General features: G+C 35.5%; 1 protein-coding gene across 4 annotated transcripts in view; it reads left to right on the top strand.

The window, feature by feature from the left end:
- The window catches only part of COMMD10 (COMM domain containing 10), a 249214-nt gene that overhangs the window by 28848 nt on the left and 200267 nt on the right, over nucleotides 1-20099 (top strand). For all 4 annotated transcript variants that reach the window (XM_074200847.1, XM_074200848.1, XM_074200846.1 and 1 more), the window contains exon 5: nucleotides 14573-14683. In XM_074200847.1, coding sequence (XP_074056948.1) covers nucleotides 14573-14683 — 111 coding nt within the window. The remainder of the gene's footprint in view (nucleotides 1-14572; nucleotides 14684-20099) is intronic.

Raw genomic sequence — 20099 nt, 5'->3', positions numbered from 1 at the left:
TGGCTTGAAACAGATGGACATTTTCCAGGAAAAGGTAATAAACATTCTTAACTGTTGATGCAGAAATCAATTTAAGGATCTCTCAAGCTAAGATACCTTTAATCAGGTTTATCTGAAGCAGAAATGTGTTAACTGGCAGATTAATTGAAAGTGAAAAACATTAACAAATTAAATATTTTACTTCTGCCAAAGAAATGTCCATTAGCCAAGTTTTCTTCATTATCTTATAAGGCATAGTACTTAAATTTTTTTTTTTAAATTTATTTTAAGGCAGTGGGGTTAGGTGCCCAAGGTCACACAGCCAGGCAGTTATTAAGTGTCTGAGGTCAGATTTGAACTCAGGTTTACTCCTGACTCCAGGGCCAGTGCTCTATCCACTACACCATCTAGCTTCCCCCATAGTACTTCTAATGTGCATTCTCAATAGTGTGACAGTTGAAGAATGTTGGTCACAGTACATTTAAGGACTGTGGCGATTTTAGGTACATACTCAGTGACCCTGGCCTAAATTTAGAGGGCAGCTAGGTGGCACAATAGATAGAGGGTCAGGCCTGGAGTCAAGAAGACTTGAATTCAATTTTGGCTTCAGACTCTTGCTAGTTGTGTGAGCTTTAACAAATCACTTAACCTCTATTGCCTCAGTTTCCTCATATGTAAAAATGAAGATAAGAAAACCTACCTTTTTGGGTTGCTGCAGAAGTCATTTGAGATAATAATTAGCAGTGTCTGGCAAATAGAAAGCACAGTAAATATTAGCTGTTATCATAAGAGCTCTTGAAATTAGGAGGTTCTTATGATTTTGTGGGGGGGTGAGAAGGAGTATCTCTTGGGAAACAGGGGCCATATTTTCAATTTTTTTGAGTGGATTGGAATTCTTTGAGGACTTCTGAAACCACTGTTTTTGACCAGAATCTTCTAGCCTAAGAAACAGACTGATGTCTAGATAGTGCTTTTCAGTAAAGTTGTGGATTCTCTGATCCATATCCCTGAAGTTCATTGATAGATTCTAATAAGCACTAGACAAGGTCTAGTGTTAGGCAGTGTTTTGTCCCTAAGTCCGAGGCTTCTAAAAGGGTCTATGTATTTTGGTATGATTTATAGCAGAAACTTTTTTTTTTTTTTGCAAGGCAGATGGGGTTAAGTGGCTTGCCCAAGGCCACACAACTAGGTAATTATTAAGTGTCTGAGACTGGATTTGAACTCAGGTACTCCTGAATGCAGGGCTGGTGCTCTATCCACTGCACCACCTAGCTGACCCTTTAGCAGAAACTTTTAAAGCATTCTTGTGGGGTTTAGGATTGCATTACATAAAGATGTTTACTTACTGATTTGTGAAGTAAACTTTGCTTTTTTGCATTTTCTTTGGGATATTAGAGAATAATAGGTTACTGTTGCCCTTGCAGAAAATTTCCTAATGACATAGTCTTGTGCGGGATTTGAAATCTCTTAGAAGAGTAATAATAATCAATTTAAGGAATTTGGTCTGATAGATTACTTGAAGAACCATAGACAGCTTTGCAATATTGCACAGAAGGCAACAACAAAAAAAGAAAAAAGAAAAAAGAACAAAAAAGCAAAACGACTATTTGATGAGACTTTACAAATAGCTAAGGAAAGAAGGAAAGCAAAAGGGAAAGGAGAAAGGGAAAGATATCCTACTGAATGTAAAATTCCAGAGAATAGCAAGGAGAGATAAGGTTTTCTTAATTGAGCTATGCAAAGAAATAGAAGAAAATAATAGACTGGGAAGGACAGGCGATCTCTTCAAGGAAATTAGTGATATTGGTGGAAGTTTTCATGCAAAAAGGGCATAAAAGACTGAAATGATAGGGACTTCTCAGAAGCAGAAGAGTTTAAGAAGAGGTGGCAAGAATATACCAATAGAAAGATCTTCACATCACTGATAATCTCAATACTCTCCTAGAGTCAGGAGAATGAAGTCAAGTGGATCTTAGGGAGCATTGCTAACAATATGGTTAGTGGAAGTGACAGAATTCTAGTTGGTCTATTTAAAATCCTTAAAGATGATGCTGTTAAAATGTTGCATTTATTCAGTGTGCCAGGAAATTTGGAAAATTCAATGGTGATTCCACTGGATTGGAAAAGATTAATTTATGTTCTAATCCTAAAGAAAGGCAATCTTAAAGGATGTTCAAATTACTGCACAATTTTGCTTATTTTGCATGCCAGCAAATTTATGCTGAAAATTCTACAAGCTAGGCTTCAGCAATATGTGAACCAAGAATGCCCAAGAGAGCAGGCTGATTTTTCAGTGAGGCAGAGGAATTAGAGACAAATTGCCAACAATGGTTGGATCATGGAGAAAGCAAGGAAGTTCCAGAAAACCATCTACTACTTCACTGACTATACTATTAAAGCCTTTGACTGTGTGGATCACAGCAAAATGTGGCAAGTCCTTAAAGAGATGTGAATGCTAGATCACCTTACTGGTCCCTTGAGGAACCTGTCTGCAGATTCAAGAAGCAGCAAATAGAACTGCACATGGAGCAATTGATCGTTTAAGATGGGAAAAGAAGTATGACAAGATTGTTAGGCTGTAACCTTATTTATTTAACTTCAATGCAGAGTACATCATACTAAATGCCAGGATGGATCAAAGGTGGGAATTAAGGTTGCTGGGAGAAATATCAACAATCTGAAATATGCAGATGATACCATTCTAAAGGCAGAAAGTGAAGAAGAATTAAGAAGCCTCTTGATGAGAGTAAAAGAGGAGAGTGTCAAAGCTGACTTGAAGCTTAACATTAAAAAAACTAAGATCATGGCAATTGATCTTATCAGTTCCTGGCAAATAAAGAGAGAAAAATGGAAGAAGTGTCAGATTTTTATATCCTTAGGTTCAAAGATCACTGTAGATGAAGACTGCAGCCACAAAAATTAAAAGATATTTGCTCCTTGAAAGAAAAAGTATAGCATACAAAAAAGCAGAAACATTGATTTGCCATCAAAAGTCCATGTAGTCAAAGCTATAGTTTTTTCCAGTAATAATGTATAACTGAGAGAGTTGGATTATAAGGAAAGCTAACACCACAGAATTGATGCTTTTGGTTTCTTCTTAAGAAGACTTTTGAGAATTCCTTGGACAGCAAGGAGATCAAATCAGCCGATATTTAAAGAAGTGAATTCAGGCTTTTTTCCTAGAGATCTAGAAGATCAAAAACTGAAGTTAAATACTTTGACCACATAATGAGAAGATGGTACTAATTGCAAAAGACACCAATGTTGGGAAAGATGAAGACAAAAGGAGAAGCCTATGGCAGAGAGTGAGATGCATGAATAGTATCATAGAGGTGATGACTAAGTTTGGGTGGACTTTGGGAGATAATAGAGGATAGAAGGACCTGGTGTGCTTGTAGTCCATGGGGTTATGAAGAGTTGGGATATGACAGATATCTGAAAAACACAAGAAAAAGAAGCAGTAAGTTTGTGTTGTTTCGGAATTGTTTTCCTTTTAGAGAAATGACCTCCCAGTATTGAATTATGTCTTCTTATTTTTACCTTTACATTTCTTGCACTTGTTCCTTCTTCTCTACTTCCTCAGCCATCTCCCTAATTTAGAGACTTATTACTATCCATCTGGACAATTCTAATAGCTTTTCCCGTCTGATAATAGTATAGACCAATCTTCTTTTCACCCAGATCTAGGCATGTCATTTCTCTGTCCAAAAATCTTCAGTTCCTTCTTATTGTCTATCAGGTAAAGCCTTAACAGTTGAGATCCTATACAATCTAGCACCTCTTTCTTTCCCTCTGTTCCTCTGATTCTTGCTGAATCCTCTTCCAAATCCTTTAATCATAGTTATCCTCTGGGTTCTGTCCTGGATTCTCTTCACTTCTCCCTTAATACTACCCTACTTGGTGATTCCATTAACTTCCATGGATTTAATTACTGCTTCTGTGTTGATGATTCTCAAATCTACCTTTCCTGCTTAAACCTCTATGCTAATGTCTAATGTAACATCTCCAGTTGCCTTTCAGACATCTAGAACTAGATGTCTAATAGACATCTTAAACTCAGTATATCCAAAATTGAACTCATTATTTCTCCCCAAATCCTCCCCAACTCCTACCTTCCCTGTTCCTGTAGAAGGCAACACCATCCACCCAGCTTTTCAGACTTGCAGTGTAGGAATTATCCTGGATTCTTCACTATCTTTCACCCACATATCCAATCTGTTGCTAAAGTCTATTGATTTCTCCTTTGCAACATCTCTCAGATTATTTGGAAAAGTGACTTCTGGGATCACCATGCTAGACATGACCAGAAGTTGTGTTCCAATGGCGTGACTTTCAAGAATACAATGTTACCTCCGTGGAAGTTGAGGAAACTATTTTAGACTTTAGAGAACTGTCACCTATATTTTGGGTTAAATAGCCTTTCACAGTCTGGTCTGGGAATTTAACTGACATTTAAAACATTATTTCTATGGGAAAATATTTTCTGACTTTCAAACAAACAGGTTGAGAAATCAGTTTTAAAAATGCAGTCTACAGGTTGGTAATTTCTCCTTAAAAGCACTAAATTTTGTAGTAAAGAATATATGATTTAGCTAGCAGTATAGAGAAGGGTATTGTGAAGGAGCTGCGCATTGAAAAGATGTGTGGGTGATCCTTTATATATACATATACATATACATATACATATACATACACATACACATACACATATACATACACATACACATACACATACACATACACATACACATATACATATAATCTGTTAATTTCCTGAATAATTCTAAAATAGAAAATAATTTTATTTTAAATTTTCTTTTAATGAGTTATGTCTTAGAGTTTTAGAAATGAGTCTATAACAGAATCAAAATGTTTAATTCAAGGAAGTGATTGAAGTTTAATGGTGTATTTTTTGCCACATCTTTTCTTGCATTTTGTATAGAACCTTATATCAACCTCATAGCATCCAAGGATTTGGTGTATTTTAAGCAGTTCTAGATTGGATGTAAGGAAATTTGGATTCAAACTTGGACAATTGTCATTAATTTGCAATGTCATTTTGGGCAAGTCAAGTTTATTTCTTTGGTTTTCAACTATATGATCTATAAATTGAGAGTGTTGGAGTAGAATTTTTCCAACTTTAAAATTGTTTTTGAGAAAAGTTTAAAGAAAGACAGACAAGTCTCCTTTTGAAACTTTATTTTCCAGTTTTTAAAATTTTATCTTATAGTACAGTTGACCTTTATTTGTTGGAAGGGAGGAGGAAATTGCAAAACAATTTTTTGGTTGTTTTTTGCCTTTTTTCAGCCAAGTTGTAAATGATATGTGATAATTAGAGTGTTAATGAATTCATTACCATTTTAAACTGGCCATTATAACTAACAGTTTCTCTGAGGAATGTGCCATCTCAAGTTATAAAAGTGAGATGAGCTATGACACACCCTGTAAACCATGGTTGAAAGATATTAACAGTCTGAGAGACTTTTCACCTTTCTGAATTGCAGTATGAATAGAAAAGTAACATTAAAATTCTTGGCTGTTTTATTATATAGAAATGTTTGTGGGTAGTACATTATATGTATTAAATAGAATTTTGTGTAATAAAATTATAGTTCAGTTTGACAATGGATTTTTTTTCTGATTGCAATTGATAACTGATGCCTGTTTTATTTACTTCACAGTTACAAGTGAGGAAAAGTGTTCCCCAGTACTATGTGATGACTTTTTTTTTGAGGGGGGGGATTAATATTAGAATAGTTCTTTTATTTTTAATTTTTTAAATTTTTTTTTTTTTTGCGAGGCAATGGGGTTAAGTAGCTTGCCCAAGGCCACACAGCTAGGTAATTATTAAGTGTCTGAGGCTGGATTTGAACTCAGGTCCTCCTGACTCCAGGGCTGGTGCTCTATCCAGTGCACCACCTAGCCACCCCCAGAATAGTTCTTTTAAAAACAACTTCTTTCTGCCAATTTCTTCTAGTCATGGAGTATGGGAATAGGAGTTAGAATTTTTCAAACACATAATGTTTTACTAATGCCATTTGTTTTTGTATCACACTTATGTTCCAAATAACTATACCCTTATCATTGGAACCTCTTGTAGCACCAAAAATAAGTTGAAAAAATAGTGACAACACTTACAACATTAAGTAGCTACTGAAAGGATCATTTGATCATTAGTCTTTTATGAAGATATAATTGATCATAATATTTAACCTGTCTTCTGATGTCTTTTAGTTTTTTCCATTTATCTTATTATGTCACTGTGTATATTATTCCTTGACTTTCCTCATTGTGCATTAGTTCCTAAAGGTCTTACATGTTTCTCTGAATTCTTCATAGACATCATTAGTTATGATCAGTTATATTCCATTGTATTCATACTTGTTCAAACATTCTTCAAATTGATGAATGTTACCTTTGTTTCCCATTTTATGCTACCACAAAAATATTATTACTGTTTTGATTATATATTACTTGGTTTGGAACACCTTGTTTTATTTGTCTATTAGTGAAATCATTGGATTCAAAGGGTATGATCATTTCAGGAACTTTTCTCAAAGAATTCCAAATTGAATAGCAAAGAGCCTCACTTTTTTTGGGGGGGGGCAAGGCAATGGGGTTAAGTGACTTGCCTAAGGCCACACAGCTAGGTAATTATTAAGTGTTCGAGACCAGATTTGAACTCAGGTACTCCTGACTCCAGGGCCGGTGCTTTATTCACTGAGCCACCTAGCCTCCCTGAGTCTCAATTTTAACAACTCTTTTCTTACTTTATTGAAAGTGTTTTTTATTATTTCTATTTCTGGAAATGGTTTGTGTCTTGTATAAGCCACAATTGATTATTAATTAGTTAATAAAATTACCCAACTTATTTGCTCTTGCTTGTATTTACTTATTTATCGAATGATTTTTCTTTTGTCTTTCTTTTTCATCATTGTCCTTTCCTAATAACTCTCTTTTATCTACCTTTGTCACTCCAGTAGGGGAATTTTATTTTTTTTAATTTTTTTTAATTTTTTAGGTTTTTGCAAGGCCAACAGGTTTAAGTGGCTTGCCCAAGGCCACACAGCTGTGTAATTATTAAGTGTCTGAGACTGGATTTGAAACCAGGTACTCCTGACTCCAGGGCTGGTGCTTTATCCACTATGCCACCTAGCTGCCCTGAGTAGGGGAATTTTATAAGAATAAATATAATCAAGTAAAAAAAATCAACACATTGCATGTGTTTGCAAATCCAACTATCATTCTATATCACTAGTCTACTGCTTTTCTGCCAAGAGGTGGAGGATACCAGTTATCTGAAATTACTACTGGACACAACAGTGTTCTGAATTCTGAAAGTCTTTTAAAATTGCTTTTCTAATAAATTACTAATAATTCTAGTAACTAATAATTCATTTGATATCAATTTATATAAGCTTTCCGAGTTTCTTTGAATTCTTCATAATTTTTGCAAAAAAAATCATTTCATTCATCAGTTTTTTTTTTTGTATTTCTTATTTGAGAGGTATATGTACCCACTTTGTTTTTAATTCTTTGTAAGTACAAAAGTGCCATTATAAATATTTTTGTATAGCTGGAACTTTCCCTTTGTTTTTGAGGAATATATCTAGCAGAAGGTTTTATTCAGCCATTTTTCAGTCCATGATTGACTCTTTGTAACCCCATTTGGAGTATTCTTGACAAAAATACTGGAGTGGTTTTCCATTTCCTTTGCCAGTTCATTTTATAGATGATGAAACTGAGGCAAAGAGCCTTAAGTGACATGCTCCACATTGCTAGTAATTGTCAGACCATGCGGAAGATAATTCAACTTGACTTCAGACCCAGAACTCTTATCCCCTAGCTTCCCTCTAGAAGAAGTATTTCTGTGTTAAGGGATAAAGTATAGTGTTTGTCATTTTTTTAGTATAATAGCAAAGGTTGGGATAAATTCACAGTTTCACCAACAGTGCATTGCTGTAACTGTCTTCAACATTTACCAGTTTTTACTTTTGTCTTTATCAATCTAATCTTATTCTTATATTCAGTGACTTGGAATATTTTTTATATAGTTGTTGACAACTTACATTTCTTCATTTAAAAATGAACTCGCTTTTATATCCTATCAACCATTTATGCAATGAGGAATTTTTTTTGCATATGAATTTGTATTTATTACTTGAATAGTTTCTAATATCTGACATTTATCATATTTTTCCCAATTAGCTGCTTCTATTTTAATTCTAATTCAATTGATTTTGTTCATGCAAAAGCTTTTTTTATACAATTTAAATTGTTCATTTTTGTCTCCTTTGATAACTTTTATCCTTAGTTGAAGAATTAACTCCCTAGGCATAGTTGTGTAATGGATTCTTTTCTGATTTCTTAATGATATGACCTTTTAAACGTTATTAATATTTTAATTTGAAGTTTATTTATCAAAAACTATGTTATCATATTTGCTTTTTTGGGCATTTTTTATTTTTTATTTTTAGTTTTTGCAAGGCATTTGGGTTAAGTGGCTTGCCCAAGACCACACAGCTAGATAATTATTAATTGTCTGAGGCCGGATTTGAACTCAGGTACTCCTGATTCCAGGGCCGGTGCTCTATCCACTGTTGCCACCTAGCTGCCCCACCTTTGGGCATTGTTGATCCATCTTTTCTATTTTTTAGCCATTACCAATTTTTTATTTTTTATTTTTATTGCTTCATAGCATAGTATAGTTTGAGATCTGGTATTGCTAGGATTCCCTCCATTCCTAGATTTTTTTCTTTTCCCTATTTTCCTTGAGATTCTTGACCTTTTTTGTCTCACAAAAGAAGCATTTACCCATAGGCAGAAGGTCTCTGTTCATGATGCCCTCACCCTGTCTCTTCAGTTTTAGTTAACTCTACCATATTTCCATGTTTATCCCTATCTTTTTTGTTATATTGAGAGAATTCTTTTAAGGTCTTTCTATTGTGATTCTGTTACTGTTGCTGTCCTTTCTTGATGCATTTATTTATTTCTGTGTTTGGGCTTTTCTAAAAATGTTTTAAAATCTTCTTTACTATTGAATATCCATTTTTTTGTCCTTTACGATTTAGCTTAAATCAGGTGAAGTCATCCTGGCCTTCATCCTGAATTGTTTTTGCTCTTCAGGACATTATTTTATTTCCTCCTCTTTTTTTCCAATGCTTATGAAAGTCTTGTATTGATCTAAACTTTTAAGTCTTTTTCTTTGTATTTTATGGACTTTCTCCTGGCGGCTTGTAGAATTTGGTTTTTAATTGAATTGTTAAATTTAGAGTGGCAGTCTTGTCTATTTTCCTGGAGGAGATGTGTAAATTCTTTCAGTTGAAATTTCATTTTATTCATTCAGAAGTTCTGGGCAGTTCTCTTCTGTTATTTCCTTCATTATGGTATTTACAGTTTTGTTCGTTCATGTTCTTTTGGGAGACTTTCTTAAGTTGTCTCTGTCTTTGAGATCCATATGAATAGCAAATATATTTTCTTTTAATGTTCTTATTTTTGCTTCTCTTATTCTAGGTTATCTTCACTTTTGTGCAATTTGCATTCCCAATGTGTTTTGGTTTTTTTTATGAGGCTTGACATTGCATATTCAAGTTTTTCTATTCTGTTCATTATTTTTGTTGTGCATTTCACAAATTTTTCTTCTTATAATTCTTATTTCCCATTTAAATCACTCAGGAACAGCATTGATGGTTCCATGATCTCCTAAAATTTTGTAGGTTCCTCTATCATTCCAAATATCAGATCATTTTCCTTTATATTTGTAGTATTTATACATAGATACTCATTAACTAGATATGGAGATTATATTTCCTTCTTTCTTACTGTTTTTCCTGTTGATTTATTTATGTGCCAAGTCTGAGGTTTTTTTTTCTCCTAAAGACTTTGAGATTTTCAAACTTCATTCCCCCCACCCCCACTCTTACTTTTCTTATCACTTATTTCTTGACTCCTTCTTCTCTAATTGTACTTTCCATCAGGGCTGGATCTCAGAACATCTTAGTCTCCTTCTGTGTCTGGCAAGGATTCGTCATTTTAGGTCTTTGCCTCTGACTTACTTTTGGGTGGTCAGACTTGGCCCCAGCTGGAGGCTGTATCCTTTCCTCATGTTTGATGAAGTACGTCTGCTGTTCCCCAACTCTCCAATCTCTCCCACGCTTGGTGTCTTTGGCCTGGCACCAACAATACTGCCATTTCAGAGCTACAAAGCTCTGATGCTTCTGAATTGCAGCTTCTGGAAAATTTTTGTACCTCAGGGACTGTGAATAACCTGACTGTTGAGGTTCTGGAGCAAAGTCTCCATGGCACTGGAAAGCAGGAAAGGAAACTGAGGTATAGGCATTTACTATGTTCTTTTTTTTTTTTTAAAGTTTTTGCAAGGCAATGGGGTTAAGTGGCTTGCCCAAGGCCACACAGCTAGGTAATTATTAAGTGTCTGAGGCTGGTTTTGAACTCAGGTACTTCTGACTCCAGAGCTGGTGCTCTACTCACTGCACCACCTAGCCACCTCTACTACAGTCTTCTAGTGCAGCCTTGCTGCTGGTAACATTAGAGATTGGAGGGGAACTGAGTGAGTCAGTAAATATCTGTGTGTATGTAATATTTTTAACATTTTTTTTTTGGATTCTGGATGTGCTAGACCTTGGAGATAGCTGAAATGACTTTATCTTTGGTGTCTAATTTCTGTTTTGAGATTTGAGAGATCATAGGGATTAGAGAAAATGTATAGTCTGACCACTTGTTGCTTGTGAGTCCTGAAAGCTCCTGTTCTTCTTTTAATGCCATTATCCTTCTCTTGATGTTATATGACTAAAGGTCATGGAACAGTGTAGTCTCTGAAGGTCTGAAAATGAGTATTGCTCAGAGGGCAATGAATAATGTATAATTGGTAAGAGTCAGCTATAGCACATTGTAAGCAAGGAGATCTAGAGAAAAGAATTTTGTCAAAATCATAAGATTCACAAAGAAGTGGTGAGAGGATGGAATAACTAATGAATCTTTTGGTATCCTTCTGATGCTACAGAAAGTGAGAAAAATCCCTAGTATGTTGATTAAACTATCTGTAGCAAACTAATAGAAGGACAAAGACAAAAGTTATAAAAGTCTGCATGAGTTAACCTTAACCCCAATTATTACAACTTCATTATGTCAAATGATTTCTGATTTCTTGATTCTGAATACTACTTTCATTGAGACATAATGAAATCTGTCTGTACCTTCTTCATTTATGATTATTTGATTTGCTATGAATGAAAAACATCCACTAGAATTTGTACTCTGAGGAGGTGGGAGAGCAAGGCATTCATTTAATTATTACGATTATTGTATTTATATGGAAGAGATAATAAGACATGTGATAGAAAGAGCAGGGGAATGCCAGAGGCATAGTATACTTGGATTTCAACAAGATTTCTCATAATAACCTAGGGGATAAGATGAAGAAATTGGACAGGTTGATAGATTTGCAAATGATTAAACAACTATACCCAAAGAACAGTGAATAATAGAGATGAACCTGAAGATCAGTGATTAATAATTAGAGAATTTTAGTGTAATGCCCCAGATCTTTCCTTGACTCTGTTCTATTTAATGTCATAATCAATCCTTTTGATACTTTTTATTTTTAGATTTTGCAAGGCAGTGGGGTTAAGTGGCTTGCCCAAGGCCACACAGCTAGGTAATCATTAAGTGTCTGAGGCCAGATTTGAACTCAGGTACTCCTGACTCCAGGGCCAGTGCTCTATCCACTGCGCCACCTAGCCACCCCCTTTGATACATTTTAAATAGATAAATTTAAAACTTTATATTTGGATTAAAAAAATTGAGAGAGAAATGACTAGACAGGTATGGAAAATGGTCCAGGGGATTGGAGTCAGTTTAGTATGCCTCATCAGTAAGATATGACAATAAAACATGTTAATTGGACTTTTGGGGGGGATTTGTGATTTCATTGGGAAGAAGATAGACATTCAAAGTCTTGGCATGTGGATGAGGGATTAGATTTATTTACTGTAACTCAAGGTAGCAGAACTAGTACTAATGAGAAAAAGAGTCAGGGAAACAAATTTCTCTTCTATGTAAGGCAAAATTTCATAATATTTAGAGCTTTCCAGAAGTGGAAGGATTTGCATTATAAAATAATGACTATCTCAACACCCGATCTAATGTTGGCTAGATAAGTATTTGTAAGACTGAGAGCGACTTCCTGCTCAGTTGGTGGTTAGATTGAATGACCAGTGAGATCAAAATACATGCATGCTAATATTTTTTTGGGAAAGGCACTAATAGCAGGGAAAATTAGGAAAGATCTATTGTAGAAGGAAGTACATTCTTGAACTAATATTTGAAGGAAAGATTATAAGAGATGGAGATGAAGAGGCATGGCCTTTAAACCATGAGATTTAGCCTGTTCATGGCAAGGAGATGAAATTTTATATGTAAGGAATATCTGGAAAGATAATTTAACTTAAATAGAGAATACATAAAAGGTACTTGTGCAATAAAACTGGAAAGGTAAATGGAAACCAGCACTTTAAATGCCAAACAAAGGCAGTTTTATTTGAACAAAAGGATATCATTGGAGGTTTTTGAATAGTGGAATGCTTTAGGGACCTGTGTGTTAGGAAAATCACCTTGACAGCTGTGAGGATAGATTGGAGTGGGGGAGAGACTTCAGAGGTGGGGAGGCCAATTAGAGGACTGCTTCAGTAGTCCAGACAAGAAAATAACAAAGGCCAGAAATAGAGTATTGGCTGCATGATGAGATATTGTGGAGGTAGACATGAGAAGCCTGAGTGCTTACTGGATATTTTTTTTGACCTTGGTCTTAGGGCCTTTCTGAGCACACATTTCCTCTTTGGTAAAATAGGTAGATTAGAATACATGGTCCACATACTCTTTCAGGAATAACATATCTTGTTTTTATTTCAAGGAGTTACTGTAGTACAGTAGAAATCTGAAGACCTGGATTGAAATCACATCTCTGATAATCACAGAGTGTGACAAAAGGCAAGACATGTGAACTCACTGGGGACCCATTTTCTTCATATGCAAAACTCTGAAGTTGTACTTGAAGACTCCTCTGTTCTCCTCTGCTTCTCTTCGGTGTTCCTAGGCATAGTAGCTATCAGAGCAGTTTTGTAAAATACACTTGAGTGTTGAATAAATGCCTTTTGATGATTACAATGGCATATTGCATCAGGAATTGTCTCAGGCAGTGGAAATATGCTAGCATGTGTTTATCCTAAGTTATTGAAAGTGTGTAGTGTGTGGTAATTCAGCAACAGCTGTAGGTTGGTGTCTGGGGCTATTGTACATCCGTGATAAAGATCAGTACATCAAGAATTCTTATTTACAATGCTCCATTTAATTGATTTTTAGCCTGTGGTATTTGATTGTGTCTGTACAACATCTCCCTTCTTTTCATCCTAGTCTCTGAAAGGTACTGTGCTAGAGCCAGGGTTGTAGTTTTGCTTTGGTTTCTCATCCAATTATTACCTTTCAAAAGAGAACATTTTCAGTTTTCTTTTTCCATTTTGACTTTCAGTTACTGCTGTGATTTCCAATTGTTAGTCAATCTTTTTAAAGTAAATAGTATGTTAGTCAATTTGAAATTGTTGATATGTTGTCAAATTGTATATTATGATATATTGTCATATAGTTAAACTGGATTTCACAAAACTTTCTTATGCATTTTGGTACTTGGAATTTTAAATAGAATAAAAGACCTTAAATTGGTTTTAACATTGAAGAAGTTAGTAAGTTAGCAAGATTAGTCAAGACACATTCATCCTTTTTGATATATTAATATATATTTGATATATTATTTATATACATTAAATATCCATAGTTTTTCAGAAATTGTGTTCACAAAGTATATTTATATTTCATGGAAAAAGAATAAATTTATGTGTTATCAAAAGCAGTGTTATAGGGTAGCACTATTGATTGTTATATTTCTTGGTTGCATTCAATATCTATTTGTTAAATCAGGTAAACATAGCATAGTACTGTCAACTGTTATTTGTTTACTGAAGTCACTAAAGTGTCTTTAATATACTTTGAGCTTATCAGAGAAAGGCATTAATGCCACAAAGTAATTGACTTTCTTATATACTGTCCTTCAAGCTCTGAACTATTATTTAAAAATTTTTTTTATTGATATTGATATACTTTTACATTACTGCCTTTTCTCTATAACTATTCTCTCACAGAAATTTCACATATAACAAAGGAAAGGTTAACAGAACAGGTATATCAATGACCCTGTCTGACAACTGATGACACCATTCTATACTGCAGTCTGCTAACTCTACCAGGAGTAGAGTAGCTTTCCTTTTAAGTCTTCTGGAGTTATTTGGGCCACTGTAAAGAACCATTACTTTTTAGAATAAACTGTTTAGTCTCTGAGAGGCACGTCACCAAGCCAGATTGTCAGTAGAGGGGGATTGTAGGGTATGAATATTGAAGGAAGCTCAAGGCTAATATATGAATAGCCTTGTTGGTTCCTACGAGGGGAGCCATGCTTAAAGTGGGATGTTGTTTTTGGTTCTTTTGCTTCTGTACCATCTGATTTTTCTCTATTTGGCTGTTGTAGCTTGAGACAATCGGATGGCAGCTTAACCTTCAAATGGCTCAGTCTAATCAAGCGAAGCTGAAAACTCCTCAAGCTGTGTTAGAACTTGGAGTGAGCAATGAAGATTCAAAGGTAAGAGACTATTTCCAGGTGAATTGAGTGTATTTGGTTCCTCTAGATCCAGACTACAGTTAGAGCTTTATGGAGTATATCATCTATCTCACTATAGTGCCTGAAGAGAAAACTTAAAAGCAGATAATTTAAAACTGAAGGACATGAATTGATAACAGATTAGTATATCATTATTTACAAAGATAGGCTTTGGAGTCTTATATAAAAGAAATTTAGTACTTTTTAGTATTTCTTCAGAAGGTTATTTTCTTTTGTAGATGATATTTTGGATGGAAAATTTCTTATTAAGTTCTATAATAGGAAGAAATTGTGGAAAAGGTCATAGATTGCTTTTTTTACATTTAAATGTTAGCTGTAGTTTTTTAAAAATTGTTTTAGACTGCACACATTTCAAGGAATGAGTATCATTCATCATAAAAGACTACAGTCAATGATTAGAGTGACAGTGATCTGAATTGTCTTTCAAGGTCTGTGGGTTTTAAAATATTTTAAAATATTCTCTGTTCTCTGCAAAATCTAGGACTGAGCGGTGTCATATAGATAGTAAGCACTTAATAAATGATTATTGAGTTAGTGCTAAAATAAAAATTTGGATTTGACTTCACAGATATATTGAGCTCTATACTACTACCTTTTAAAAGAAATTTGACATAATTTATTAAGAGCATCAGATGATTTTTAGATGTGATATTGGTGAAGAGTACCAAAGAAATAATAATTAACAGTTTATAAATTATCACTGAAAAGTTTCATAAGGCAAAGATGCAAGCTACTTAGGTCAGGGAATCAGGATGGATGGAGTAGAGGATAAGGGTGAGGACATGAGAATAGAGACAGTAAAATGATTGTGGAATAACTCTGAGTTTAATATTATCTAATGTAATCAGTAATCATTTTTTAAATCCAAACTATGTACTAAGCATTGTGCTAAGTGTTAGGAATATCAAGAAAGGCAAAAATTACTGCTCTAAGGACAGTCATGAGAAATTCTTGTGGGAGGGAGGGGAATGATTATTCAAAATTGTATGTACATATAACATAATTACAGTATTTTAAAGGGAACAAGGCAGTGGTGAGGAGAAGAGGGGAGGAGTGGGGTGGCAGGAAAGATTTCTTGCAGAAGGTAGGGTTTGTGTTCAGACTTGAAGTATGTTAGAGAAGGGCAATGGCAGAGGTGAGGAGGGTTTTAGGGCTGGAGATATATATTTGAGAATCATCCATTTAGAGACGATTATTGGCATCTGCATCCAATGGAAGATGGTTACATCTCTAAGAGAGAGATAACACAGGAAGAGAAGGGGTCTCAGTACGGACATTTGGAGGACATACTTGGTAAGTTTATATACTCTGGATGAAGAACTAGTGAAAGAGATTGAGAAAGAATGGTTAGGAAGGAAGGAAAAAAGGAAGGAAAGAATAGAGAACCAAGGGAGAGTAGTATCATGAGAATTTGGAGAACATACAGTATCCAGGAGAAGGTGATGAATGGTGAGAGGTCAACTGGGATGAGGATTAAGAAAAGGCCTTTAGGGGCAGCTAGGTGGCACAGTGGATAGAGCACCAGCCCTGGAGTCAGGAGGACTTGAGTTCAAATGCAGCCTCAGACACTTAATAATTATCTAGCTGTGTGGCCTTGGGCAAGCTGCTTAACCCCATTTGCCTTGCTAAAAACCTTAAAAAAAGGCCTTTAGATTTGACAATGATCATTCATAACTTTGGAGAGAGTAGTTGTAGTTCAATGATGAAATCAGAAAGTGGATTGCAGAAGGTTCATAATTAAGTGTGAGAGAAGTGGGATAACTTTCTTAAGAAGTTTAGATGAGGGATGTTAGGGATGGTGGAATAAAGTGAGGAACCTTTGAGGATGTAGGAGAGGTGGGTTGTTTGTAAGCAGAATAGAGGGAGCCTGTTGATAGGGAGAAAATAAAGAGTAGAAAAAACCGTGGAAATGATTGGGGCAATCTGCTGAAAAAACTGAATGATATGGGATCAAGGGTGTGTGTAAAGGAGTTAACCTGGATAAGGAGAAATGATGAAGTCTCCAAGAGTGGGATATTCAAAGGCACCTAATCTTTGTTTACCCTAAATTGGCTCATTAGTAAGGCACTCCAGCTTCCTTTGTCTTTCATTATAAAATTACATATCTTTTAACATATGTCAACCTTTTAAGTGTTATGTTAGACTATCTCTTAAGAGAACTGACTTCCTCAGAGCATTTATATTTATCTGACTTTATTTTCCTGAGTCAAAGTTATAAACCCAGTGAGTGCCTGCGAAGTAGGTCAGAATGCACCTCTTTTTATACCCTTCTTGTTTGAATTGACTATGTCCACATGGTTTTTGCTTTGTTCAGTAAACACTTTAGTTACATCAAATGAGTATACTTTGGTAGACTTTCTGCCATTTCCTTGAAATCTTATATTTTTTTGTTTTTGAATTATATTTTATTTTTTCCCAATAATATATAAATGCAGTTGTTAACATTTGTTTTTTAAAATTTTGAATTCCAAATTTTCTCCCTTCCCTCTCCCAACCCAGATAGTAAGCAATTTGATTTATAATATAAATGAACAATCATGCAAAATATACTTCCATATTAGTCCTGTGTGAAAAAAAAAAACAACACAGACCAAAAGAAAACCCTACACACTAAAAGGTAAAAAAATAATGCCTCCTTCTGCATTTAGACTCCATCAGTTCTTTCTCTGGAGGTGAATAACATTTTTTCATCATAGGTCCTATGGAATTGTCTTGGATTACTGAGGATAGCTAAGTCATTCACAGCTAATCATCATACAATATTGTTGTTACTATGGACTTTTATTTTGCCTGTTTCTAGTGTTCTTCATGTAATTGACAGTTTTCTGCAACTAGTTCAGCAGGTAAATGCCAATTTGAGTCTATTGTGGAGCTATTTTCTTTTTCATGGCCAGAGGAAATAATTGTGAAGTACTCATCTTATGGTGGTCTTGTGTCGTCTGGTAAGACCAGTCATACCTGCCCCCTTACCTAACTTGTTCCTCCACATAAATAAACAAAGAAAGAAAGAAAGTCTTTTCCTGGTTATGCTTTTAGGCATCTGTAATACATAGATTTTTTTTTAGGTTTTTGCAAGGCAAATGGGGTTAAGTGACTTGCCCAAGGCCACACAATTAGGTAATCATTAAGTGTCTGAGGTCACATTTGAACTCAGGTACTCCTGACTTCAGGGCCAGTGCTGTATCCAATGCTCCACCTAGCTGCCCCCATAGATTTGTTTTAAAAGGAATGGCTATATTTTTGTTGAAGTTGTCTCCAAAGTGGGAGCAATTGTGAACTCAAAGGGAAGTCTCCAAAGGAAGAAATTGGGAAAATAGATCAGGTCCCATTCTTTCTATAATAGCCTATTCCAAGGAGCCTATTGGAGCCTATTCTCCAACACAACTAATTACACCAACCTCTTCTAACATTATTGCTCAACATTTCTCCACACTGTCCCCTCCCAGTGCTTTCTTCCTGTGGTTCTACCAGGCTTTGATATCCTTCATGATGGTTATCATCTAATTGACACCCAGGTGTCTATAGCGGTTATGCAGGCAGAATTCCCTACCCTGCTCAATTCAGACCTCATTGTCTTAGGTGCTCCTTGGCAAGGAAACTCTGTGCCCCAGGGCAGTGATCAGTGAATAAGACCTATCCTCCTCTCCTCAATCTTTTCATTTTGGAAAGAGTGAGTCACTCTGGCTCACAGGCAAGGATGTGTTATGATCCTCATTGCAGATATCATTACATTATCTTTCTTCTCAAACTTACCCCTTCTTTTGAATTTCATTATTTTTATCAAAATCATCCCAGTCCTTCCAATTGCTTGGTTTTGCCATCTTAGTGTCAACTCTTGACTCCTCACTGCCCTTCATCTCACACATCTAACCAGTTGTAAAATTTTGTCTTTTTTATCTCTACACAATCTCTCAGCTGACCTCTTCACAATACTCGTGTAGCTGCTACCATCTTAATTCAGACCCTAACCAGCTTTCATTTGGACCATTGCAGTAAGTCTCATTAGTCTCCTTGCTTCAAAACTCTCCCCTCTCCACGTTATTCTCCACATTGCTGCCAGAGTAATTTTCCTAAATTATAGGTTTAACCATGTCACTCCCCTACTCATTAAACTACAGTGTCTTCTCTTTGATTTGAGGATCAAATATTCTTCAATTTAGTTTAAAATTTTTACTTTTTAAGTTTCATAATATGCATAAATTATTGGTGCAGCAGTACCTGTACATGTAATACATCCCTGGGCTACACTTCTCATCTCCCCACATCACATTTTTTTTTAGTTTTTTTTTTTTTTTTTTGCAAGGCAAATGGGGTTAAGTGGCTTGCCCAAGGCCACACAGCTAGGTAATTATTAAGTTTCTGAGACTGGATTTGAACTCAGGTACTCCTGACTCCAGGGCTGATGCTCTATCCACTGTGCCACCTAGCTGCCCCTGAATTTTTACTTAAAGATTGGGTCCCTGGATAGCATTTACTACCTGTGTAGAAAACTACATTGTGGAGCTACACTCCTTAAATTCTAACTTAGAACCCCTACTATTGAGCTTATTTACAATAATTAGTAGATATGATGAACTTAAAAGAGAGACCTTTAGTTAGATGGTATAGAAAGAACATTATTTATCTATCTATTTATCTATCTATCTATCTATCTATCTATTTAGATTTTTCAAGGCAATGGAGTTAAGTGGCTTGCCCAAGGCCACACGGCTAGGTAATTATTAAGTGTCTGAGGTTGGATTTGAACCCAGGTACTCAAGGCTGGTGCTCTATTCACTGCGCAACCTAGCCTCCCCGAAAGAACATTATTTATGAAATGTTCTCCTCCATATATTTAAAGAGCTCACTTTCCCACAAATATATCCTGCACCAGTACAAAAAGGTTTGGGTCTTTCAGTGGTAATAGTGTTAGTGAAGCGTGGATGCATGATGCATGTATAGCTAAGAGAACAATATCTCAAATATTACAGGACTTTTGTGCCTCTTTTCTTCTCATGGAGTCCTTTTACTACTTCTGTTAGATTCAAGATACTACATGCTAGGTGTGTTGTTCAACTGGGCTCCTCAGGTTTATTCTTTCTCATACTTCTATTCTCAGTTGCAGGGGCTAGTTCTTTAACTCTTTTTTTGTTTTGTTTTGTTTTGGTTTTTTTAGGTTTTTGCAAGGCAAATGGGGTTAAGTGGCTTGCCCAAGGCCACAGGGCTAGGTAATTATTAAGTGTCTGAGGCCGGACTTGAACCCAGGTACTCCTGACTCCAGGGCCGGTGCTCTATCCACTGTACCACCTAGCCGCCCCCTTTAACTCTTAATTAACTTGCTTCTCCGTTGCCAAATGTCACCCTACTTGAAGCTGCTTCCTATCAGATCCTTTCTGTG

The sequence above is a fragment of the Macrotis lagotis genome, chromosome X (genome assembly GCF_037893015.1).
Source record: "Macrotis lagotis isolate mMagLag1 chromosome X, bilby.v1.9.chrom.fasta, whole genome shotgun sequence".
NCBI classification, from domain to species: domain Eukaryota; kingdom Metazoa; phylum Chordata; class Mammalia; order Peramelemorphia; family Peramelidae; genus Macrotis; species Macrotis lagotis.
Note: the sequence above shows the minus strand (reverse complement) of the source record. Positions and strands in the feature narration are given on the sequence as shown.